The sequence below is a fragment of the Callionymus lyra genome, chromosome 6, assembly GCF_982586985.1.
Source record: "Callionymus lyra chromosome 6, fCalLyr1.hap1.1, whole genome shotgun sequence".
Classification (NCBI taxonomy): domain Eukaryota; kingdom Metazoa; phylum Chordata; class Actinopteri; order Syngnathiformes; family Callionymidae; genus Callionymus; species Callionymus lyra.
This window is the reverse complement of record NC_141823.1, coordinates 6,787,292-6,812,620: the sequence shown is the minus strand read 5'-3', so window position 1 is coordinate 6,812,620 and position 25,329 is coordinate 6,787,292. Positions and strand designations below refer to the sequence as shown.

General features: G+C 34.1%; 2 protein-coding genes across 6 annotated transcripts in view; both read left to right on the top strand.

Moving 5' to 3' along the window:
- Nucleotides 1–394: 394 nt before the first annotated feature.
- On the top strand, nt 395–19,508 carry sppl2a (signal peptide peptidase like 2A). Of its 3 annotated transcripts, XM_087793291.1 has the most exons (17): nt 395–559; nt 2,643–2,753; nt 4,076–4,258; nt 5,026–5,115; nt 5,208–5,341; nt 6,231–6,382; nt 8,092–8,188; nt 9,317–9,418; nt 10,611–10,692; nt 10,755–10,829; nt 11,695–11,751; nt 11,992–12,045; nt 13,452–13,551; nt 13,628–13,708; nt 15,395–15,555; nt 16,793–16,826; nt 19,146–19,508. In XM_087793291.1, the coding sequence occupies exons 1-17, from the start codon at nt 506–508 to the stop codon at nt 19,148–19,150; spliced, it is 1,572 nt and encodes a 523-aa protein (XP_087649417.1). In that variant the 5' UTR covers nt 395–505; the 3' UTR covers nt 19,151–19,508. The 3 variants fall into 3 exon arrangements, with proteins under 3 accessions (XP_087649417.1, XP_087649420.1, XP_087649419.1); XM_087793294.1 differs by lacking the exon at nt 11,992–12,045; XM_087793293.1 differs by lacking the exon at nt 16,793–16,826.
- Nucleotides 19,509–22,499: 2,991 nt separating this feature from the next.
- The window catches only part of trpm7 (transient receptor potential cation channel, subfamily M, member 7), a 47,152-nt gene continuing 44,322 nt past the window's right edge, over nt 22,500–25,329 (top strand). For all 3 annotated transcript variants that reach the window (XR_015711416.1, XM_087793290.1, XM_087793289.1), the window contains exon 1: nt 22,500–22,644. Coding sequence is in view for 2 of the 3 variants with exons in the window: in XM_087793290.1 (XP_087649416.1) it covers nt 22,642–22,644 (3 nt within the window). In the remaining variant the exon portion in view is untranslated. The remainder of the gene's footprint in view (nt 22,645–25,329) is intronic.

The following is a 25,329-nucleotide window of genomic DNA, read 5'->3' as shown; positions in this document are numbered from 1 at the left end:
TTTATTTTATATTTATTTATATTCAAGCATTATTTCACAAACATTTTGCAAGAACCTATTCATTACTCCAATTCATACCATATTTATGTTAATTAAAGATAGCCTCCCTTTTGTAAGTGTTTTTTTAATTGATTAATTTCCCGTTTATTATTATGTAAAGATTATTTTCCTGCATGTTTTTGGGGTGCATAGTCAGCAGTCTGACGTCACGGACAAATCAGATGAGTCAACATGAAGCTTAGAAAAAAAACTGCTGGATCCAAATGAATGAATTCATCATGAAAAGAAGGTGATGACGATCATTTTGAATTTTTATTTTGATTTAATGACTCTTGTCTGATCCCTGAGTGACAGTTCTGACGTTTCGGAGGCAAGACCAGGATCGTGTCACGTGACGAGCAGAAGCAGGAAGTGTTGTCGTCGCTTTTGTTAAAGTTCGCAGATCTTCCTTCAAAAAAATCCCCAAATTGATGCTAAAACATCTCCAGACGCGAATGTTTCGGACATGAAACGTCATCTGTGGATGGTCGTGTTGACGGTGGTTTTCATGACGTCACGCGTAAGTAGATCTATTTGATTTAAACAGACAAACACGTCAGTTAGCTTGAAGCTAATAAATCATCTTTAAACATCTGATAATCGGATTATAGCTTTTAAAACTAGCAAACAACTCAAGTGACATTTCAATTCTAATCCATGGAATCTCAGTCGCTTCTAACTTTGACACAGTTTTTGTTTGTTCTTTCATTTTCTGTTTCGCCTCAAGGAAGAATTGTGTGTAAATATGACAGGATTTCAAATTATTATTTTGTCTTTTCAACTAAATGTGGCTCATAAGTGTGTAAATGATCGAGTTATTACACATTTTCAGGTTTATTTTATTGTATTCTGTCGACAAAGTTCAAAATATTATCCATAAACTCATATTGACTTCCTTTAATCTTTAAATAACTAAATGTTCTTTGAAAGTTGTTTTCTTTTTCTTTTTCTCTATTTAATGGATCAACAAGGAGATTATTTTGGTTACTTTGCTATTATTTTAGTCTGGATCAGTATGGAAGTAAATCAGTGACATTATTATAACTAGTACTTTTGGTATGATATTATTATTATTGCTTACATTTTGCCTATTATTATATTAGCTTTTGTATTGTTTTCTCTTTAAAATAGTCTTTCGCCAATAATTTAGATTCGAAACGTTTTAAAAATACGAAAATGCTGGTATAATAGCACTAACTGTATTATATAGATTGATAGAAAATATATAGAAAATGCTATGAAGTTAAAATAAAATATTATAAATCGATCATTTAAAAAATATATATAATTTAACCTTTCAATATAGGAATTATTGAATTCAATAAAAACAAATTCAACCTTTAGACTTAGACCTTCTTTTATTGTCATTTCACAGAAGGACACAGCAGTGACTCTGGTGTTGTGATAGTGTCAACGAAATTTTGTTGCTTGGCAACCGTTAAAAAACACAGCATAGGCTGATTGTATATAAAAAAAAAGAAGTATAAATATAAATATTAATAAGTTAAAAATAGTGCAATATAATATAAACAGAATAAATTAATCATGTTTTAAATATTGCATAGAATGAATTTATATAAAACTATAAATATAAATATAAATAATAAGTGTTGAGTGTAAAAAAAACAACTAATAGTCAATTATGATTAACTTTTTGCTCTCAAGATCTTGTCGTGATGGTTTCCTTCAGTGGACTCGTTCAGGTTGATTCGTTCAGTGATTTTATTTTCAGTGTGTGTCTGGTTCTGTTCTAATGAATGAATACATTCTTGAGTTCTTTTTTAATGTTTCAAAGTTTGTGTTTGTCCTCGACAAGATTCATGTCGTACACATTCTTATGGGAATCTCATATTAACTATATATTACATATTACAATAATTTGTGGAAAAATAATTCATTTGAAAAGGATTTAAAAAAAAAAAACGACTTCCAACAAAACTATTTCATTTAGTAATTAAAAAAAAAGAATCATTGCTTGAAAAAACAACAACATTTCAATAAAAAACAACAACTAATTTTACAATTTTGAATTCAACTTATGTTCTGTTGTCACTCGTTTACTTTCATATAAATAATTGTTTCTTGGATTTGGAGCAGACGAACGTTTTGTTCTTACATTCAAACCAAAATATGAAGCCAAACAATCGGACACTTTCACAATAAATATGAATTTTAATGCTCTTTGACCTCGAGTTCTCATACCCCAAAATAGAGTTCGGAGAAACAAAAAAAAACAAGCTTTCAGAACAGAATATATTATATGAGCCATTTTCATTTGTTAGAAGTAAGAGCTGAGTCTGAGTATAATGATTTGTTATTGGCTGACAGCCGGCCAAGCACTTGAGACGTCTGGAACACTTGCGTTTAATCGAATGAACGCAAGAACATCTAATCACACAAGCTAATGAGCGCGAGCGTCGTACAGTTGTGACCCACTTGTATCAGCTGATGACACGATGATCGTGGTACGGTGTGTGTAAATGACTCATCAATGTGTAAAAGATACTGTAGACTTTGATACTTGTATTCACTTTGTTATTGTTCCAACTCAACTGAGAGTGTTTCAATAATCTTGTCTACATGTTGTTGTTTTCCCTCCACAGATACAGTGCCAAGAAGCAGTCTTGCGCCTCTCAAATGGAAGTTTATACCACGAGTACTGTCTCCTGTACAACGGCTCCTTGACGCCGCTGTCATCCACCGTAGATGCCGCTGTGAGTATCTCATGGTTGAACACGCTCTGGAACTGAGGACGCCTTAAAAATATATTAATACAATGGAAATAAAAACATAAGACAATAGGAACACCTTTTGTTATTATGACCAGGATCAGACTCTACCTGGTTTTATTCAATGCCATATGATCTTCACACACAAAGAACTGAAATCTGAGCCTTCTGAAGAAAAGCTCACAAAGCTCATAGCTAAACCAACAGATGACTCACATTTAAAAGCTTCAATCTTCTATGTCAAGTTTCTTGATCAAGACAAATAGAAGTAACTACACCTACATACAAACATCATGACTGTACAGCTCACACAACTGCCACAGTAGGCGAGGAAGAGTTGTTTGACTTATTCAAGTAGTAATAATAATAATACATTTTATTCATAGCAACAGTAAAAAAAAAACAGTAAAACATGATGTAAAAGAGAAACGATACGTTAAAAATACAGTGTATATTTCAAAAGAGAAACTACAAAACATGAATCGAAGTGAAAAAGCCAGTTTATAAAGGTGGGTTTTGAGGGAGAAAGACTTGCTGTTGTTAATTTAAAGAATAACCAAGTGTTGATTTTTGTTCAAGGTGGGTTTAGCTGAAAGGTACAACTGGGTGTCGTCTGCATAGCAACGGGACTTGACCTTAAAGTGGAACTAATGTGTTGATTTAATTGTCTCTTAAATAAATGTCAGACTTCTATTCAGTGTGTGTTTGTACAAAACTCTCTTTTCATTGAAATATTGACATTAGAAAATTATCTTAAGCTCCGCCCACTGAAAACACTTTGATGAAATCGTGTTCACCATAACCACACCCACTCTGCTGTGATTGGTCAATCATCAAGATTTCAAGGGACTCGTTTTATAAACAAAGGGGGGCCTGATTACAGCTGGCTGGAGGAGGATTGAAGCCTTTTTACGTCATAATGGACTCTCGTAACCTCTCGTTCGCCCAGATTTCAGAGCAACTTTTTAAAGTAATAAGTTCAAAACATGGTCATGATGAGTAACTTACTGCATCTTGGAGAGAAAGACTTCATTATTTACAACATGTCAGTCAGGAGAGTTGGAGTTTCACATTAGTTGACCTTCAAATTGGCCAGAATCGGGAACATGAACATGGATATACATTGACTAAGAGTTGACCTTCTGAGCAGAGCTAATAAATATATCATATGTATATCAAACGTTATGTTGTCCTACAATCTAAATCTTGATATTTAGCTTCAGAGCACGATTTTTTTCCACTCGTCCTAAAACCTCCTGTGATGATCGTTCCTGTCTTCACGACGTGTGTTGTCTTCATGCCTCCAGGTCCAGTATCCTCTGGTGAACCTGACGTCCAGCCTCCTGTGTGACCCCTCAGGGGTCAGTCCGGAGCTGGTGGCGGGGAAAGCTGTGGTGGTGATGAGGGGAACTTGTGAGTTCAGACAAAAAGCTCTGGTGGCTCAGAATCTGGGAGCAGCAGCTCTGCTCATCGCCAGCAACACAACTCTGGTGAGAGTCCTTTCAGTTTCTGTTCTATTTTAGAACATTTGGTTTTGGTTTTATTATGAAGCCAAACAAACTTGAGCTCCAGTGTCGAAGCTGGTTTTATCTCTGAAAGTTAGCATCGATGCTGCGCAACTATGGAGGTGTGTTTTCAGGGGGGTCTACCTATTAATGTGTTGCTCACAATGTCTTGAGGAACACCTAAATGAAGTTCCATATTGAATGATTTAATTTAACATTTGTTGAAACTTTTCTTTTAATGACCTGTTTTTTTTTCCTTTTTGTATTTTTCAAGTTGGATTAGACAATATTTATTATGTAAGTTTGAATAGGTAGGTTTTCTTAAAATAATTGATTAAAAAAATCATAATATTATCAAAATGTTTTACACATAAAGCTTGACATTTTAAATCCAATAATTCTAAAATGAATTTCCTGAATTAAATCATTTTAAGTATTTTAATTCCTAGGCTTTGTATTGTCTGGTGGCAAAATTATACCAAAATGTTTAAATAGTATTTAAATGGCGTTTTTTTCCAGTACTTAAACTATTCAAAACATTTATTCAATGATTAAAAAAAACAACAAATTGATTCTTTAAATGTAAAAATAAATTAAATTATTTAAAAATAATAATATTAATTATTAAATGCTTAAGAAACACATTTTAATAACAAATGTTAATTTTAACCATTTAATATTCTGATGGCATTAATAAACATCCAACCTTTAATTTCTTTCCTTTCAAATGTTTTTTTATTGTTTCCGCTCAGATCACTCCTTCTTTCAACGAGTCAGAGCCGGAGAAGATCCAAATCCCTGTAGGACTCATGAGGTTCCGGGATTTCCTGGAAGCGAATCAGGTCAGATAACGACTCTTCGTCTGTCGCCGTTCGACCGAAGACGATCGATGTCCGGCAACAGCTCGTGACAAACTTGTTTATCTCGCCGCCAGGAGTTCGGCGAGGAGATGCAGGTGAAGATGTACGCTCCGCCGCAACCCAAGATCGATCCCAGCATCTTCGTCCTGCTGCTGATCTCCGTGGTTACGGTGGCGTTGGGAAGTTACTGGAGCGGCGCCAGCGAGAGGTAAGTTCATGAAAGTGACGAGTCTAAAACATATTGTTTAAATACCGCAGACGCTGGATCAGTATGGAAGTAAATCAGTGACATCAGAATATTGAGTGGTTGAGTTTAACATTTCTAATGTTGAAACTTTAAATTTTATTATTGAAACATTGATTTTCTTTATTCATCGCATTATTTTTCCTATAATTCAATAATTATATATATTGAAAGGTTGAACTAGTTTTTTCTAATAATTGAATTAAAACATTTGAAGATCGTTTCTATACGTTTTAGTTTGTATGGTTTTAAATTAAATTTAAAAATATTGATATACCGGTAATCGTGCCGTCAGACAATATCGTTGCTTCGGAATCAGCCGTGATCATTTCAAACGCCAGTGATTCCACATCATCACATGATTGTCTGCAGGTCGCGTGATTGGTTGAAATAGCTTGGTACGATTTTGGTATTGAATTAAAAGTACTACATATTGAAAAATATTGAATTCAGAAAAAGGTTTTTTTAATTGTTGGATTAAAACTTATTTATTGAACATCAAACTATTTAAATATTAAAAGAAATTAAAAAAAACAAAACATTTTTATATACAGTATAAACGATTGAATAAATGAAAAAGATATGTCAATGATTTAAAAAACTACAATATTCAATTAAAACCAACACAGTTTAATCATTAGAAATGTCTAATTCAAACGTTCAATATACTGATGTACTTCCATAGATGAGTTCCATGTAGGTTCTGTGTGAGGAAACGTATATTAGGAAGACTCTGGTTTAAGGCGAGCGATGATACTGGAAAACTTGATGAAAAATGTTTTTAGCTGTAAATTACAAATGTGGCGTATACTAGTGCGCGGTTATGATGACTCGAGTCTGCTGTCGCTGGCAGGGATCGCATGAATGACGGACCAGCCCTGGGAGGAGGAAGTGAAAGCAAAGAAAGCCGAGAACTCTTCGTCTACTCGCCCATCAAAGTGCTCCTGATGGTCGCTGCCATGTGTGGCGTGTTGCTGCTCATGTACTTCTTCTTCAACATCCTCGGTGAGTCAGTGTGTGTTTGCATGACCAATGAAGAGTTAATGTGTACTCTGTATCGGCATAAATATGACAATACAATACGGATCACATTGTGATAGTGTATAGTATCAAGGATATATGTGTAGTATTGTCGAGTACTTGACTCTGGTGTTGTAGTATTTACAGACCACATGACTCTTGATGAAGTCGTAACTGCTTTCATTTGTTTTCAAACCAAAATATGTCCAAACATCTAAAAGCTGCTGGAGTCACTGTATCCTCTTGTCCTCAGTCATCGCTGGGATCTAACAGGATTTGATTTTTTCTTTAGCTATGGAGGATGCAATAACTGCTGCCATCTAGTGGCTAAAGGTTTAATTAGTTAACTGTGTCAATTAGTTTCACAACACGAAAATGAACAAATTCTTAAATGCGTCAATGTTAATTCTAAATTAATTTAAAAAAAAAAGTATTTCCGTACAGACTTTTTAAAACTATAAACCATGAAAGGACTCTGCTAAAAATAAAATATGAGAAAAAAAGCAAAAAAATAAATCGACACAGTTCTGTTGGATATTTACAGCTATAGCTATATTTTATTAACTTTATTTCCCAGTTTAAAAGAGCAGTTGTTTATACCGTAAAAACTTAAAATCTTACCAAGTATATTCTTACTAATCTATAGTCAAAATCTGTCATTAAATATAATACAATATCACCTCAAGAGTTACATATAAGTGAGATACAGAGACGTAGCATCTTGAATGTATTACATTTTCCCTGTTACATTCAATATTAAAAAAAAAAGCATTTATAATTTTTACACTTATTTTTTATTAAGAATCTTTTTTCAGTTTCTGAAACTAAGTTATTAAATTCCATTATTGACGTCCTTGCATAAAGATGATCCATCTTTTGTTTTTTTATTAAACTTAAAATCATCTTTTATTGTCAATCTTTAGCGTCTTAAACACGTGAATATTATTTCCTGATCATAAATCAACAAATGTTAATGATTCATAACATGTCTGTGGTCATTTCTACAACTTCACCCGTCGTCTTCATGTCCTTATTCATCCTTGAACTTTATCCTCTTCTTCTTCATGTCCTTATTCATCCTTGAACTTTATCGTCTTCTTCTTCATGTCCTTATTCATCCTTGAACTTTATCCTCTTCTTCTTCATGTCCTTATTCATCCTTGAACTTTATCGTCTTCTTCTTCATGTCCTTATTCATCCTTGAACTTTATCGTCTTCTTCTTCATGTCCTTATTCATCCTTGAACTTTATCGTCTTCTTCTTCATGTCCTTATTCATCCTTGAACTTTATCGTCTTCTTCTTCATGTCCTTATTCATCCTTGAACTTTATCCTCTTCTTCTTCATGTCCTTATTCATCCTTGAACTTTATCGTCTTCTTCTTCATGTCCAACTCTCTCCACCACATCCTCTCTGTGTCTCCGACTCCTGCACATGTTGCTCTGATATTTATTCTCTTTCTCATCTTGTTTCTAGTCTCTATGAGTCTCTTCATCTCTTTTCTTCTCCCTCTGTTTCCTGACTTTCTCACTCTGACCTCCCTGTCCACCATACCTGCACTCTCTTCTTCACCTCTCTGTATATTAGCATTCATTTGAAGTTCAACGTCACCTGAGCATATATTTGATGTTATGACATGATGTCATCAGAATATGACACTTTGGGGATATAACAGTTTTTCTTTTGGTTTCTCAGTCTACTTCTTCATCGCCATCTTCACGCTGGCGTCTGCCACCGCTTTGTTCGGCTGCGTGGACGCAGTGCTGGACCTGCTGAGCTGCCCTAAAGGAAGGTAATGAATCCTCCACTCGAAGGTCATGACAACGAAGCAACAGTTTATACATTTAACACATTTAACTGTACCTTCAAATGGAATAAAGGGATTTGAAAGTAACCTCTTTATTCCTGAAACACCAGAATTCTTTCAGATCCTTTTGATTTGTTGAAAAAGAAATCATTCACAGTTAAGAACACAGAGTTACACTTATACTGCTATGTGCAATATAACTTCGAGCTACGCAATATTTAAAACATTACTTATTTATACTATATTGCACTATTTTTTACTTATTAATATTTATATTTATAATTTTGTATTCATTCATTCTATGCAATATTGAAAACATTATTTATTTATACTATATTGCACTATTTTTTACTTATTAATATTTATATTTATAATTTTGTATTCATTCATTCTATGCAATATTTAAAACATTATTTATTTATACTATATTGCACTATTTTTTACTTATTAATATTAATATTTATATTTTTTTATACATTCATTCTATGCAATATTTAAAACATTATTTATTTATACTATATTGCACTATTTTTTACTTATTTATATTTATACTTTTTTATACATTCATTCTATGCAATATTTAAAGCATTCTTTATTTATTCTGTTTAAATTATATTGCACTATTTTTAACTTATTTTTTTGTATATTTAACCTTTTTTTTAATATAAATTCACCCTATGCTGTGTTTTTAACGGTTGCCAAGCAACAAAATTTCATTGCCAGTTTCACTTCTGTGTTTTTTATGTGCAATGACGATAAAATAAAGTCTAAAGTCTAAAGTTATACTAAAACACATTCCTTGTAGCAAAGTCCTCAGCGTGCCAGTGACAGTCACACAACAAAACAAGTATTAAATTTAGCCTTTTTCCTTAATTTATAGTCAAAATTTGTCATCAAACGTGTTAATTGTTGTTAAAAAAACATTTTTTGGAAATAAAATTGAAACCGAAAATATTTGAAAGAATGTACGTAAGTAGAGCCTGATGAAGGAACCGGTGTCTATTATTTACAACTGAGGTCATGTCAAGTGTGTCTATTGTGTGTATGTTGCTTAAATAAAAGCTTGGTCATATTGAATCATATTGAAATGATGTGATGTTTGTGTGTTTTAAGCTTCTCTGTTCGGAACAAAGAATTCTCCGTGAGGTCCCTGATCCTGGCGAGCGTGTGCATCAGCATCTCAGTGGTCTGGGCCGTCTACAGGAACGACGACAGGTACTTTTTTTAAAGTTCTGAACCAGCACCAAGAAGATATCTTGAACACTCGTGGTATTCTTTTGAAGGCTCTGATCCGAGACCCTCACAGATGACGTGTCATACTTGCTTATGGTGCCAACAACATGGTGAACTCCCATGATGCCTTTCTGCACAAGGCTCTATCGAGTGACGGTTGATCGTCGCTACAACATTATATTTTAAACTATACGTCTATGTTGCTATTTCAAAAGTCATCCTCAGCTGTGATTAGTTGGCTGGGCAGCAAAGCATCATGGGAGCTGTTCACCTCATCGTCACTGAGAAGGTCGTTGAGATTGATGGCGTCTATTATCTAATGTTGAGTTTGCAGGTTCAAATAAATGTTACATTAATTTTAAATTAAAGAGTGAAAAATTGAATGGTCACTATTTGCGGGATCGTGATTAACGAGGGACCAACTTTTTCAACTTTATTTAATCATGTAATATCTCTAAAATGATGAATCAAACACAGATCGTTTCGACCGATTTGATCTATTTAACATGACAAACTTTTAAACCTGATTTTTCTTTAGCAATTCAACTATTCAACGTCTAGTTTTTAACTAGTGTGGAAGGAGTTTGTAACGGTAAAAACTGTAGCTATTTTTCGCTCTTGAGTAAAAAATGTGAAACGACGCTGCACAGCTGTTTGTGACATAAAGTAACTTCCTGATTTACAACTTAATAAAACCCTCTCGTCTATGTGGTTTAAAACATGTCACCCAAAAGATGTAAAACGTATAACATATAAATAATTGAGTGTACAATTTGTACACAAATCTGATTTTTAAAGTCCTTAATTACCCGTGTTTGTGCAGCTTCTTGCACCGTCACCCTTGTTTTCTCACTGTGTTATCGACGCGTCATTCGTCGCGATCAATGAGCTTCACACTCTCCTCTCAACACATCTACATCTATACAACACATCTACATCTATACAACACATCTACATCTATACAACACATCTACATCTATACAACACATCTACATCTATACAACACATCTACATCTATACAACACATCTACATCTATACAACACATCTACATCTATACAACACATCTACATCTATACAACACATCTACATCTATACAACACATCTACATCTATACAACACATCTACATCTATACAACACAGGTCTAAATGTAGTTAATGGGTCCGTCTGTGCAGGTGGATCTGGATCCTGCACGACCTGCTCGGCATCGCCTTCTGCCTCAACTTCCTGAGGACCATCTCGCTGTCCAACTTCAAGGTGAGTCTCGCTGTGGTCCGAGCGTCACTGAGGGAGTGTTTGACTGTTGAAACGCCTCTCAGGTGTGTGTGATCCTGCTGAGCCTCCTGCTGGTGTACGACGTCTTCTTCGTCTTCATCACTCCCTTCTTCACCAAGGTGAGTCGCAGCAGTGGCAGATACATATTTTTAATGCTATATATATGATGCAGACATCAACAAACGATCATTTTTGACAGATTATTTTGGTGGTTTGATATGGAGGTAAATCAGTGTCATCAGGATGTTGAGTAGTTGAATTTAGTGGAGTTTTTTTTAAAATTTAAATGTGTTTTTTTAGGCATCGAATATATATAAATTTTTAAAGTAATTTAATTAGATGATTTTTTTTTTATTACAATTGGAATAATTTAACAACGAATATTTTTTTTAGATATATATATTTTAATTACTATAAATAAAATATATATTTTCTAAGTTAAATATTTTCTCATCCGTGGCCTTTAAATTGAATATACAAATGTGACAATAGCGTTATTTTTTGATGAACAAATACTTTGTAGCTCTGTACTCGTTTGATATTGTCTGTTGGTACTATTATACCTACATTTTTATATTGAATTTAAAATGCTATGAACGAACAAATGTGGGATTTAGAAAGTTTCTTTTTTAATTAGTGGAATTAGAATATCAAACAAAATATTATATTAAGAAAAGTTGGACCTTGTACATATAATATGTATTTAATTTAAATTTCTTTAAAGAAATGTCAGTGTTTTCATTTCAGAAATAATTGATTTTAATTATTAAAAAATAATTTAAATTAAATGGTTTTGAGTTGAATTAAAATGTCAAATTATGTCTAAGAAAACGTTTTTAAAATGATTTGATTTTGATTTTGAATATTCTAATTAGTAAGAAAAATGTAAAGGGATTAAATAAAAGTATGTGGATGAGGAATAATTGCGAGAGTGAAAACAATGACAGAAAAAAAGGTTAAAAAGTGGATCTTCTTCCTGCACAGAACGGCGAGAGCATCATGGTGCAGGTGGCTCTGGGTCCCGGGGCGTCCGGCGAGAGGGTGAGTCCTTCGGCAGAATCCACCGACATCCAACATCTTCCTGATTGATTTTCTGATTGTGTCATAATTTTCACCTTTTACGTTCCATCCATTTGCATCACTTAAAAAAGTTACAGTCCTTTATCTTCCAAAGCAAAACAAAAAAAAAGGTTCAGAATGATCCACTGACTTTGTTGCTGCTTCACTAACAATCCTGGCGTTTTGTGTTGGTGGTTCTGTCGGCTGGGATGCTGGTGACAGACGCCAGGTAACACGGTGATGGTGCCGGCTGAACCTCCAGCTCCGTCTGAGAAAGTAAGACCTTCTCTGTTCACTAGAGGTCCAGAGTGGTGTGTGTGTGTGTGTGTGTGTGTGTGTGTGTGTGTGTGTGTGTGTGAGTTAGAAAGTCATTTCCAACCACTTCTTCTGGGGTACGTTGAGCGTTTAAAGACGGAAGGAACACGACCTGATTGGCTGAACCGTGCAGATGATGCTTTCTATTCATCGATGCAGATCATCAGTGTTGACTCTTCAAAACACGTTTGTGTATCACAGAAGATGTTTATGACCAACATCATCAACATTGACAAACTTTTGTGTTTTTTAGTTTCTTCTTGCCACTTCCTGTATTGTTTACTGTTATTAATGAAAAGTATGGAAGTAAATCACTTCCATCACAATATTGATATTGTTTTAATTGAAATAATGTTGTTTTGAGAGTTTTTAAAAACATAAAATAGAAGTTTAAATTTGTTTTTATTGAAAATACCTAAAGAGTACCGAGATACTTTCATCATGGTGTCGATATTACACCAACATTTTTATATTGAATTTAATATAGAAATTCACATATATTTTATAAGATGCAATTCAATTATTGTAATTGGAATAACAAACACTATGTGTTCATTTAAAAACATGAGCGATTTATTAAATGTTTTAATTTTATTATTATTTAAAAAAAAAAAAAAGAAATCCAATATACAAATGATTTCATTTAATTAATTTGAAAAAGAAATCCAATGCTTTAAAAAAACAAAAACCTTACAATAATAAAAAATAATATATAAATTATTGAATAAATGAAAGAAATGTGAAATGCTTTAAAGAAAACAAAAACCTTACAATAATAAAAAAAGAATATAGAAATTATTGAATAAATGAAAGAAATGTGAAATGCTTTAAAGAAAACAAAAACCTTCCAATAATTACAAATAATATAGAAATGATTGAAAAAATGAAAAAATAAATTAAATGATTAAACAAAACAACTATAGAATAAAAAATAAAAAAAACATACATTTTCAACATCATAAATGTCTAATTCAACCATTAAATATTCTAACGCACTGATATACTTCCATATGTAAGCGTCAGTCTTAAGAAGTCAAAACTGAATTTTCTTCCAGGATAAATAAAATGATAAGTTTGTGTTTCTTCTGTAAAGCCACAGTCACAGTGTAAGTCCACAGACCTATGGATCCAACAGAGGCCACAGAGGAGATCTTGAAGTATTTATATCGACAACATGATACTTACAAACAATTCCTAGATCACTCAGTACTACATCTTACAAGAGTTTTAATTGACGTTTAAATCGTGTTTTTCTGCTCCGGCTCATAATGACAAGACCAGTCAATCAACATGAAAAGAATCATCAACCTTCTGCTCGTTGAACTTTGACTTTATTTCATGTTTAAACGTATGTTTCGTCGCCGCAGCTGCCGGTCGTGATGCGCGTCCCGAGGTTCGCCAACATGGCGCTGAACCCGTGCGGCATGCAGTTCTCCATCCTGGGCTACGGCGACATCATCATCCCGGGTGAGTTTTTTAACCTTTGTCCGAAACACAGAGCACCTAGTACTGGGAGGAGTAATACTGTGACCTCATCTGGCAGGTATGCTGGTGGCCTACTGCAGCAGGTTCGACGTCTGGATCAACAGCAGGCGGAAGGTTTACTTCGTCAGCTGCTGCTTCGGTAAAAACTTAATAATAAGATTCTCTCCCACTTTCCTCCTCGTATTTAAAGTCGACACAAATCAGTCGGCTCTTTAGTATAACTAAAAATAAATAGCATAAATACTTTCAATTTTTAGAAAACATATTTTTATTTAGTTGTTAAGACACTGTGATTCATAAAACCAAGAAATAAACCAAGAAAAACTGCTGCGTTCAAGGACGCTTCACAAAAAACGGATAAATCTTGGTCAATCAAGCTTCATTTATACGGAAAGTATGAGGAATTCTGTACGTTAGGCTAGTTTTTGCCATGTTCTGTCGGACATGCTTGTTATAATTTTCTTTTTTCCTCATGAAAATGTTGCGCTCTGATTAGCAGATTTGTTTTCTTCATTATTCAATCAAAAAATATAGTTTTGTAACTTTAATATTTGTATATTGTTGGTAGGTTGTGTCTGAATTAATTGCTTCAATCAAATGTAATATATTTTCAAAATTTTTATTATTGAACATTTGTGAAAACATTTTGAAGTATTTTTTGATTGAAGAACGTTTTTTAATGACAATATTATTTTGATAAAGAAGCAAAACTTCCTTCAAACACGCCCGAGTATCTGGATGTTCTCTTCTATGTTAGTCTTTGTATCCTTTGTCTTTGTTGTTTTTCTTTGATCTATGTTCTTTGTCTTTATCTTTAGACTTAGATTGTGTCATCTTGTTCTTCCTCTTTATGTTCTTCTTCTTATTTTATTTTTTATGTATTATTTTTTATTGTTTATGAAAAATTGCTGGCTATTGGTAAAAAACAATTTCCCGAAGGAGACCTCCTGAGGGATCAATAAAGTTTATTTTTTATTTTTTACCTTACCCTTATGTCATTGCGCCACGCAGCCTCAAGAGGGCGCACGGATCCCTTTTTACTGAAATATTTACTTAAATATACAGTATTTAAATACAAGATAGAAGTTTGAAGTCGTTACTTTCCAACTTTGTTATTTGAAGTTCCTGCTGGTCTATTAATAAAATAAATATTTGTACATGTCCAAAGAAATAGAATATTAAAATAAGTTTTATTTTGTCCCACATTCAGAAAGTTCTAAACATGATTTGATTGATTTATCTTCTAATTCATATTATGTTAAACCTACTCTTGTTATTTATAAATATATAAATTGTTTTGTAAGTGCCTTCATTTCTACGTGATTGTCACATATCAGTTTATTGTCAGTATTTGTGGTGTGGATACAATATGACAAAGAATGTAGGAAAGTACTATAAAATAAATACATTAATAAAAAAGGTGTCTCTTACAATAAGGTTTGTATGTAAAAATGTATTTTAAATTAAATGATGAATGAAAAAATATAATAACTGAAAGGTTTATGAGGATAAAAACACGGGTAGAATGAGTTGTTGAAACCGGATAAACAGGAATAAATTATAATAACAATAGCATAACTGCGCTTTGTAATCGGTGATAGGAACAAAGTTATTTCCGATAATCACTGTATGAAATGCAGAACTAAATGCAAAAAACATTTAAAGGCTTCCCTTCATATTACAGACATTGTTCGTATTGTCGTTTGTCTTTTGGCTTCAGTGTATTCTTTAATTAAACTAGAATAAATAAACAGAGGTCTTCGCTCTCTGAGTACTTTTAACTTCTCAACCGTCTGAGCTTGATTTGATGGTGGTTTGTGTTCAGGGTATCTGTTGGGAATGATCACCACGTTTGCGGTCATGCTGCTGTCAGGGATGGGTCAGCCTGCACTTCTCTACCTCGTGCCCTTCACCGTCATCAGCGCCGCCCTGGTGGCAGGATGCAGGAGGGAGATGAGATACTTCTGGGCCGGAACCACTTATGAGGTGAGACGCGAGTCGCAGGCTTAAAATCTGGGTTTAGAGACAAAGTTAGGGATGAACGGAGGAGGGCGACTCACAATGAATGGAGAGGAAGATCTGAAGGTTTGAACGATCGAGGTCTCGGGGGACAAATAAAGTCCATGTCTTCGGCTCAGTCCACACTTGACGATGTCAAACCAGCGTTAAAATGACTCAATGTTCACTCAAAACTTCACTTGTTTCTACTCAACCTCATGTTGACTAAGAGTTATAGACAAAAATGTTTCTTCATTTTAATGTAGCAACTGGAGCTCAGTTGTCTTCGTCTTCATCTTCGTCCAAAAAGACACTTAAAAACCTCCAAATACCTCCGTACTGCTGAAGCATAGACATGAGGAATTGTTCAGAAAAGTCAATATTTTGAGCTCATGTGTGGCAGAAGTTTAAACCTCATGTTGTCTCAGGGTCAAGGTGAACGACCTCCCTGGCTTCCATAAATAATAACATATGCAGTGGTGGAGGTCGTTCACAGACAGGAATTACGCAGGTATTTTTAGTGTCTTTTTTGGACGAAGACAAAGACAAAGATGAAGACGAAGACAACTGAGCTCCAGTTGCTACATTAAAATTAACAAACATTTTTGTCTATAACGCTAAAAAGGAACAATTTACTCTGAAAATAAGATAATAAAATATTCAGAAAAGAGAAAAGTTATTTATTTAAATAACGATGGTAAAAAATAAGAAATTGAAAATATTTTTATTGAGCGTACGAGCCACAATCGTTCTGTGCAAACACAATGTTATGTGGAAGCAATTATTATTTATTTTTAATTAACTTAAAACAAAACAAACACTACACAGAAAACAGCAGCAATAGATGGAAACTATTATTATTACTATTATTATTATTAATAAAAGGTCTTAAATTATTATTTTTTTTAAAGATTCCCACACATCTGGAAGTTTTTTTTACTGGGTTTTGTTATGAATATATATTTTTTTAATTATAAATTCAATTATTTCTAAATTGAAAGGTTTTGTTTTTATCGAGTAATTAAATTCAATAATTTGTATATTGAATCCGACCTAAAAAAATAACAAATGGTTTTGTGTGGTGGCCCTATGATACCAACATTTAAAACTGAATTAAAACAAACTTTTAAAAAGTGATTTGAGAACAGATAGAAGGACAGAAAGAAGTCAAAGAGGCTCCAGGGCTGCAGACAACACGTGAGCTTACACTTGTGATCTTCACCAGGTCCTGGACTCATCAAGGGAACCCTTGCTGCCAGGTCTGCCCACCGTTCAAACCCCTCCACGCATCCCTCCTCGTGCTTCATGTTGTTTTTAACCTCCTTTTCATGATGATCTTGAACCGATCACTGATTCAGACCTGACATGAGCCGAGGGTGCTATACCTGAACTAACCACTGGGTGTCCCAGGTGGATCACAGTTGCATCATCTTTAGTGAAGTTTATCAGCGTCATCGGAATATTTTAAACTTTCAAATGTTGAAACTGAAATGAAATATCTTAATTAATGGAGTGAGATGTTTTAAAATTGAATTATAAATGAAAAAAAAACATAAAAATAACAGAAATTCACCTAGGAAAATTGTGTCTTCTCGTTTAGACTATTATAACAGTTTATTTTGGTGTCTAAACAAGAAGGAACCATCAGTAGATTCTGATCCACAGACCTCAGAGCCCGAGCTGGGGTGTAAGTCTGGATCAGATCACTGATGGAAGGTCTGACCATGAATAGATCTGAAAGTAAGAACCAGAATTTTAAAGTTGATCCTGAAAGAAATCAGAATCAGAATCAGAATCCCTTTATTGTCCCGCGAGGGGAAATTCGTTTTAACAACAGCAAAAATAAAACACCCAGAAATAAAATATTAAAAAGAAAAGAAAAAATCGAAATAGAATAGAAAATAAATCTGCACTATATTATATACACAATCATATTTACAAAAATAACAAGAAAAGTGCAGTTAGATAATTATCTTGGTGTGTTCTTGTTGTGGAGTCTGATAGCAGCAGGGAGGAAGGACCTGAGGTACCTCTCCCTCACACACCGGGGATGGAGCATCCTATCACTGATGGAGCTCCTCAATGCGCTCAGTGTGTGCTGGAGAGGATGAGATAAGTTCCTCCTCATGGAGCCCAGCTTGCTCCGTATCCTCCTCCCAGTCACTTCCTCCACAGGGTCCAGGGGGCGCCCTAGGACGTAACCGGCCTTCTTAATAAGGCTGTCCAGTTTAGCCCTATCCTTTGCTGTCATGCTGCTCCCCCAGCAGACCACACCGTTGAAGATGGCAGAGGCCACTACTGAGTCATAGAATGACTTCAGGAGTGGCCCCCTGACACCAAACGACCTCAACCTCCGGAGCAGGTAGATTCTACTCCGCCCTTTTTTAAAAAGAGGAGCAGTGTTATCCACCCAGTCCAGGCGGTTGTTGAGGTGAACACCCAGGAACTTGTAAGACGTGACAATCTCAATGTCCTGTCCCTGGATGTTCAGTGGTAAAACTGACAGCCAGTGAAGAGTTTTAAGGAGCGGAGAAATGTGAGTTCTTCTACAGAATTCTGTCTGGAGTTTTGTATTAGGCACTTTAGAAATGACTTAATTACTTTGTTATTCTTATTCCAATAAATCAAAAATGTATTTTTTAAATCCAAAGTTTTTTTTTTTAAATTTGTTTCCTTTTAAATTCAGCATAAAAATGTTGGTAAAATAGCGCCACCATGATTGGCTGAAAGTTTGATCAAGTAGCTCGAAATTTCATGTACGGCGTCCTTGAGTGTCGAGAAAGACACCTCGATATAAAATGATTCTCCTTTTGACATTTTCTGGTGACACTATTATACGGACATTTTTATATTGAATTGAAAAGACTATTTTCGTGTTGTTAACATTTTTTTTTACAACGATTTAACTAAAGAAATGTGTATGTTGAAGGTAGAATTTTCAATATAATTGAAATATAGTGAACATAATAACAATATATTTTAATTTGTTGTCTTTTAAGTTCAATATAAAAAATGTTGGTATAATTGTGCCACCAGACAATAACAATCAAAAGAGTACTTGATCCAACTTTCAGACAATCTTTTATTTTTTTATTTTTGGAATTGGAATGTCAAACTATAAGTGTGATACAAAGTCATTCTTATTAAAATATTACAAAATGTTTTATTCTATTGTTTAAAAAAAATAAAGCTTTCAATATAAAAACACTTTAATTCAAGTATTTAATAAATAAAACTCAACCTTTCCACTTTACAAACTACTGAATTAAATTGTTAAAATATATACATTTAACGCTTAAAAAACAACATTTCAATCAAACACATTCAACATATGAAATGTTAAAATGAATCATCCAATATTCTGATGACACTGATTTACTCCCAAACATCTTTTGATGTTTGAATAAGTTTTGATTCTTCACGCAGAACGACAGGTTTTTGTTGCCCTGCATGCTGCTAACATGGAGTCAATGGTTTTGATTTCTCTCTAGAATGATTGCATGTCGACATCTACCTTACAGTTCCAGTGTCTGGAGTCATTTCTAACGATGAAACGCATCTTTTCTCTCCCGTCTCAGAGTGATCTGGCCGTCCCGTAGAAGGAGAACGTTGCTGACCTGAAGCGGACGACTCAGGGATTTCATCGGTTTCCTTCTGCTACGTCATCGATGCACAAATTATAGATTCAAAAACTACATTTTTTTAAATAGCTGGGATTTTGACTTGAAAGTTAAAAAAAAAAAAAGCGTGTTGGTGCCTGAACAACATTCACATCATGCCTTTTTTGTGATGTCACACGATGGTTGAAGTCGCACTTTATCTTCATGTTCATCATTTGAGGGGTTAATTGTAAGAAGTCTTTATTGGTACATGGTGTTGAGGTATTTGGATGTTTGTATCATGTGGTTTTATTGCTTCTAATAAAGCAATCCTGAAAATTGTTTCTCTAAAGAATGTTTTTTTCTCAAGATGTATGAAGGGAAAACTGTCAAAGGACACGTACAAAAATTGAGATATGTTAGTTTATCTTGTAAATGTCTTCCTATAAAGCGATGGCATGTTCTGTGACAGGTGATAAGTAAATTAGAGGCACATGACAAGTGTGTTTCCTACTTATACCCTGAGGCCATTCTTTAAAAAGATGTTTTGAATCAGTTTTATGACTTTATTATCCTCGGTTAATCAAAATTAGTCGGAAACTGAGCACGACCTGTTCTTGTTATACGTTTATCTGTTAACTCTGGGACGAGTGTGAAAGTTCATATTATCGTCCGTATGTTAGCACTATGTAAGTTTTAAATCTCTCCCCCGTTGTGAGAAAAGTGTAACTGAAATGTCTCGGAACCTCGGTTGCCACGTACCGCATGTGCAAAACGAGAAAGAGTTGCAAATTTATGAAGCGAATAGCAATTACAACTTCTACTGGTGTCAAGACGGTTCAAGGGCAAACCAGTCATTAGAGAAAATGTCAATTTATTAATAATAATGATAAAATGTTACGTACTGCTGCTTTAGTATAAAAATCTAATTTTGGTGAAGCATCAAAATGATAACCTAAAATGTTTTGTAGCTTTTAAGGTAAGGTAAGGTAAGGTAAAACTTTATTTATTGATGAAATTGTTTTTTTTTCCAATAGCCAGCAATTTTTCATAAACAATACAAAATAATAAATAAAAAATAAAATAATAAGAACATAAAGAGAAAGAACAAGATGATACAATCTAAGTCTAAAGATAAAGACAAAGAACATAGATCAAAGAAAAACAACAAAGATACAAAGACTAAGATAGAACAGAACATCCAGATACTCTCACTCCACTCCTGCCCCCGAACTCAGAATTGTACAATTTAATAGCCCGAGGAATGAACGAGTCCCTGAGTCTATTTGTTTTGCACCTGGGTAGGAGCATTCGTGCACTCATTCTGCTTCTCTGCTCACTGATGACAGTGTTGAGAGGATGACTGTCATCATCCATGATGGACAGTCGTTTGTTCAGTAGTTTAACAAATTCAATAAATAAATGCATGAATATGTAAAACTCTGATAAGACAGCAGTAAAAAGACACAAAATACTATCATCTTAATATCAAAATAACATTAAAAGTAGTTTTAATTGTATTTCCTGAACCAAAGGTACATTATAATATTGATCCACAAAAAAAATAAAGGTAAAAGTTAAAGGAGCTCGTACTTATAACAGTCAGAACAAAAAAAAACAATGATACATTTAAAGATTTAGTAGTTTCACAAGAACCTCATTAAAGTTGCATAAATCTGGTATTGAACATCATCAATTATTAACTTGAAAGAGAAGTAATATTAATATATTTATGTATTTCCTATTGAGTATTGTTTTGATTGTTTAAGCGCTTTGTGTCCCTGGCCTCGAAAAGCACTCTACAAATATCAATAGGGTGATTATACTTATTCTTTTTGGAGTCCAGGCGTGTATTACTAAATTCTTCGTATTTATTGGAAACACAATTATCTATATTTAAGTTAATACTTACAATCCTCTTTCATCTCATCACGTGCTCATTGGTAGAGCTTGTGCTCCTTTCTTTATTTAGTGAAGGCATTTATTTACTCTATAACTTACATTAAATTACTTATTTAGCAAACATGTCATATGTCACAATTAGAGATATAACTTAGAGCAATAACTAAACATTGTACATCACTTTTTTTTCTTACATAATTAACTTTTAATAGTTTATTCTGAAGAATGTATTTCCTTAGTAGATTTGTAAGTAAGTAACATTGTTAGACTAGAAGACATTTTTATTTTATTTTAAGACGTTTTTATTTGTTCAGGCTTTTCCTTGATTTTCTGAAACTCCTGTTGTGTTCTCAGTTTTATCTTGACCTTTAAAATATATATTTTATTGAATATTGTTTTGATTGTTTAAGCGCTTTGTGACCCTGGTCTGGAAAAGAGCTATACAAATAAAAATTACTTACTTACTTACTTACATTTGAGGTTATTTTGTTGAAATCTGAATATTTATACATACACATGACTAAAAATGTTGAGGAGATTTCAATTTTGGTGATATTTTGTGTTGTTAAAAGCTTCAGATTAATAAATGTTTTGTAAGTAAGTAAGTAAGTAATTTTTATTTGTATAGCGCTTTTCCAGACCAGGGTCACAAAGCGCTTAAACAATAAAAACAATATTCAATAAAGTATATACTTTAAAGATCAAGATAAAACTGATAACACAACAGGAGTTCCAGAAAATCAAGGAAAAACCTGAACAAATAAAAAAGTCTTAAAATAAAATAAAATAAAATAAAAATGTCTTCTAGTCTAACAATGTTACTTACTTACAAATCTACTTAGGAAATACATTCTTCAGAATAAACTATTAAAAGTTAATTATGTAAGAAAAAAAAGTGATGTACAATGTTTAGTTATTGCTCTAAGTAATATCTTTAATTGTGGCTATTAAAAAGAATCCTAGGATGCAAAATGCAGTCTAGAAATGTACTACATGTTTGCTAAATAAGTAATTTAATGTAAGTTATAGAGTAAAGAAAATCAAGGAAAAGCCTGAACAAATAAAAACGTCTTAAGAAGTTCTTTTTGCTCATAAATACAACTGGTTAAGAGTCATTTTAGGAATTCAAAATATGCATATTTCTATTTCTATTCTATTTCTAAAATATATATTTTTAAATCACACTTTGAAAGATTCACATTATTCTTCGACAAATACGACCTTTAAGTTCGAGACGAGTCATTTATTTATTAATTAATTAATTGTTGTTAAGTCCTCACCTGAAGCCCCGTATGTGACAGCGCGAATCAGGAAGTAAAACAAAGCGCCATGTGGCCTCAGGCTCCGCCCCCTCCGGCGGGTCACGTGCCCTCGCAGGCTGACTCAGCCGGTCGTCACGCAGCGTCAGTCTGGAGTCCAACAATTATGAGCAAACAAGCCTGCGCTGGAGCTGCAACCGAAGCGGATTTCTCCAGCGTCCGACCCCGGGCTTCCCTACCCAGGCTACCAGAGACCACCGGCGGTAGATGGATAGAGGCCGCGACACAGCTCCCGAGTCTCAACGGTGACGAGAATGGTACGTTATTTGCGGGTTTTAGCGGCTGATGTTTCCGTGTCGTCGTGACTGACCTGGAGGGTCTCTGGAGGTGGAGGCAGCAGCCCCCGGTGCGCGCTGTCACCCGGCTCGACAACACGGGGTTTTTTAGGGTCATTTTTAAAACGTTGTGTAGGTTTTTAACGAGTGCAACACTTTCAATCCGTGCTCGTGAAGTGTCAGAACGTGTGAAGACCACCGGAGCTGACGTTAGCTTGATAGCTAGCTGGCTAATGCTACATGCTAGTTAGCTAGCAGAGCTGCGGTTTTTCTTTCTACGTAAAGAGAAAATAACATTTTTTTTAATCAATCACACGTTTAGAGAAATATTTTAAAACCTTTTTTGTTTCAACACGCATCGCTGTCATACGTCCATCAACTTTGTTTGCAGCTGTCAAGTCGGATTAAGCGATTTTTATTACAATAATAATCGACAAGTGACGATAATAATGAATGTTTAGACTTTTTGTAGTGTGTTCACTTGTACTACTGTTAAAAGTATAATTTAATTATCGTCCAGTTATCTATTATCTTTACTGTATGTATTAATATAATGTGAACTGCTATGACTACCTACATTTCAATTTCAGTTTATTTAAAAGGACAATGTATAGTTACATTAAAAAAGATGGCTGCACCAGATTTCATGCTACTTTCCATCTGTAGTCCTCAACAAAAAAACATCTCTCCAATGTGGCAGAAATGAAAGTATATATCAATCCATCAATCCGCTGGTTTGCAGATGTTGGAGCAGTGAGTGTGTCCTGCCAGATCCAGTAAACATTTCTGTAAACTCCCACACACTGTTGTGACTATCGTAGACTTGGTTAAAGAAAAGGCGGGTTTTCATGTTTTTTGTGGTTGAACGTCTGTCTTTTCTTTTAGTTTTTTTTTTTTTTTGTGGTAAGAGGAGGGCTCTGCCCTAAACCAGCCCCATGACTCATGCTGAGGTTCGTACACACGTGTGTGTATGTGTATATATATATATAAATATATATATATATATATATATATATATATTTATATATATAAGACTGGGTCTCGACAACATCAACCCACCTTTAGTGGGGTTTTTGTTTAAGTTACCCCACATATCATTCGGTTGACCTGGTTTGTCTTTTATTTAAAACAAGTGTCTATGAATTGTTCATCGCAGAGAGAGTCTTTAAAAAGTTGAAATGAAAACAGAAATCTTTACTAGATAGTATAGTGTAGATTTATTTCCTATTTAAAAACACTGTGACCCCGTGTATCCTGTCGACCCCTGAATAATACGGACCCATTGCTTGTGAGTGTGAAGTAGTTTGCCCTCAATCACACCAGGGTTTGGACACACCTGAACACTTCCAGAGGACACAATGGTTGCACCTTCAGAAGACGTATTAGTCATCGGAACTGTGCGATACAGTTTTGTTAAACATTGATAGAGAATATCTCAAAATGTTTATTGATATTTTTTCCCATTTCACTGAACCAAACTTAACAAGTTGCGGTTTCATAATAGCTTCTGACGTTTTAAATGTTAACGTCTGATGTTATTTTTGTTGTTTTTAAAGTTGGGCTCTTGCACAACTATACGTTCTTCAAATAGACCATCATAAGGGTGAAACTTGAGGCTGAAATTCTCTGACTACCTTCTTTCTTTCTCCACTCTGAAACATTTAATGGTTTCTTTTGGTGCAATGATGGAGAAAGAGTACCAACAGCTCTTTTCTAGTGACCAACAACAACACTTGTCTTAAAATTAATCCATATTTATAAATAATATTTTCTATTAATTAATTCATCCCACAATAATGACTAATTTATACAGACTAATAAGTTGATCTATTCACGTACAATCGTCCACTAACTTTTGATTAAAGGAAGTTATGTTTAGAGTGGACAGTTGGTGCTTAAAGTCACTGTTGTCATCAGGTTTTGGGGTCTTTATCAATATATATCTACTTATGTTTGTGTCAGCAGCTACTGTTGGTAGATTTCTGCAATAAGTTGAGCTCCTGCTGTATTTGAGGATTAAGCATAACCCCTTTAAGAGATGTGAAAATATTGAGTTTTTTTATGATTTTAAACTCATGATTTTAGAAATGCATTTGCATTACTGTGCTTGGAGGACTTCATTTGTATTAACTCAAGGACTACTTCCAGCTTGGTCAAAAGGATTAGTGAGGAATTGAGGTTGAAGAACCAATTTCAAGGAATTTTCTTCCGAGGATTTTGATGGTGATTAAGGGCCTTATTTCAAACATTGCACTCAAAGTCTTAACATTTTGTCCTTCCTTCTATTCCTTAACCTGTCCTCTTCATCTTTGCTTCAGTTTTGGTTCCTGTGAACAAGTTAGCAGAAACGGTAATAGGGTGGCTGACCTTTGACCTTATTGATTCTATTTATCTTTGTAAGTGGGGGTGTCTTTACAGAATTCTCTGAACACTTCTGCAGTTGTTAGTCCATTCATCCACGCTTTTTATTTTCCAGTTACGACCTGCAAAATGAAGCATATGTATATGTTGTGAATTATCACACGTTCTTTTGGTATTTTTGAGATCAATTTAACGTGTTTTTCTGTAACGGGAAAGACGGGTCGGACGTGTCAACCCTACATTCCACCAGTTTATCTGTAAAGGCACACTCTTTTGTATTTATTGTCGTGTTGTTATTACTAACAT

Bases quoted from the DNA above. Each gene is read 5' to 3' on its own strand.
- sppl2a (XM_087793291.1), top strand. From the start codon at position 506: ATGAAACGTCATCTGTGGATGGTCGTGTTGACGGTGGTTTTCATGACG. The intron at 560-2,642 runs GTAAGTAGATCT...TTCCCTCCACAG, and splicing joins TGGTTTTCATGACGTCACGC to ATACAGTGCCAAGAAGCAGT. The intron at 10,830-11,694 runs GTGAGTCGCAGC...CTTCCTGCACAG, and splicing joins TCACTCCCTTCTTCACCAAG to AACGGCGAGAGCATCATGGT.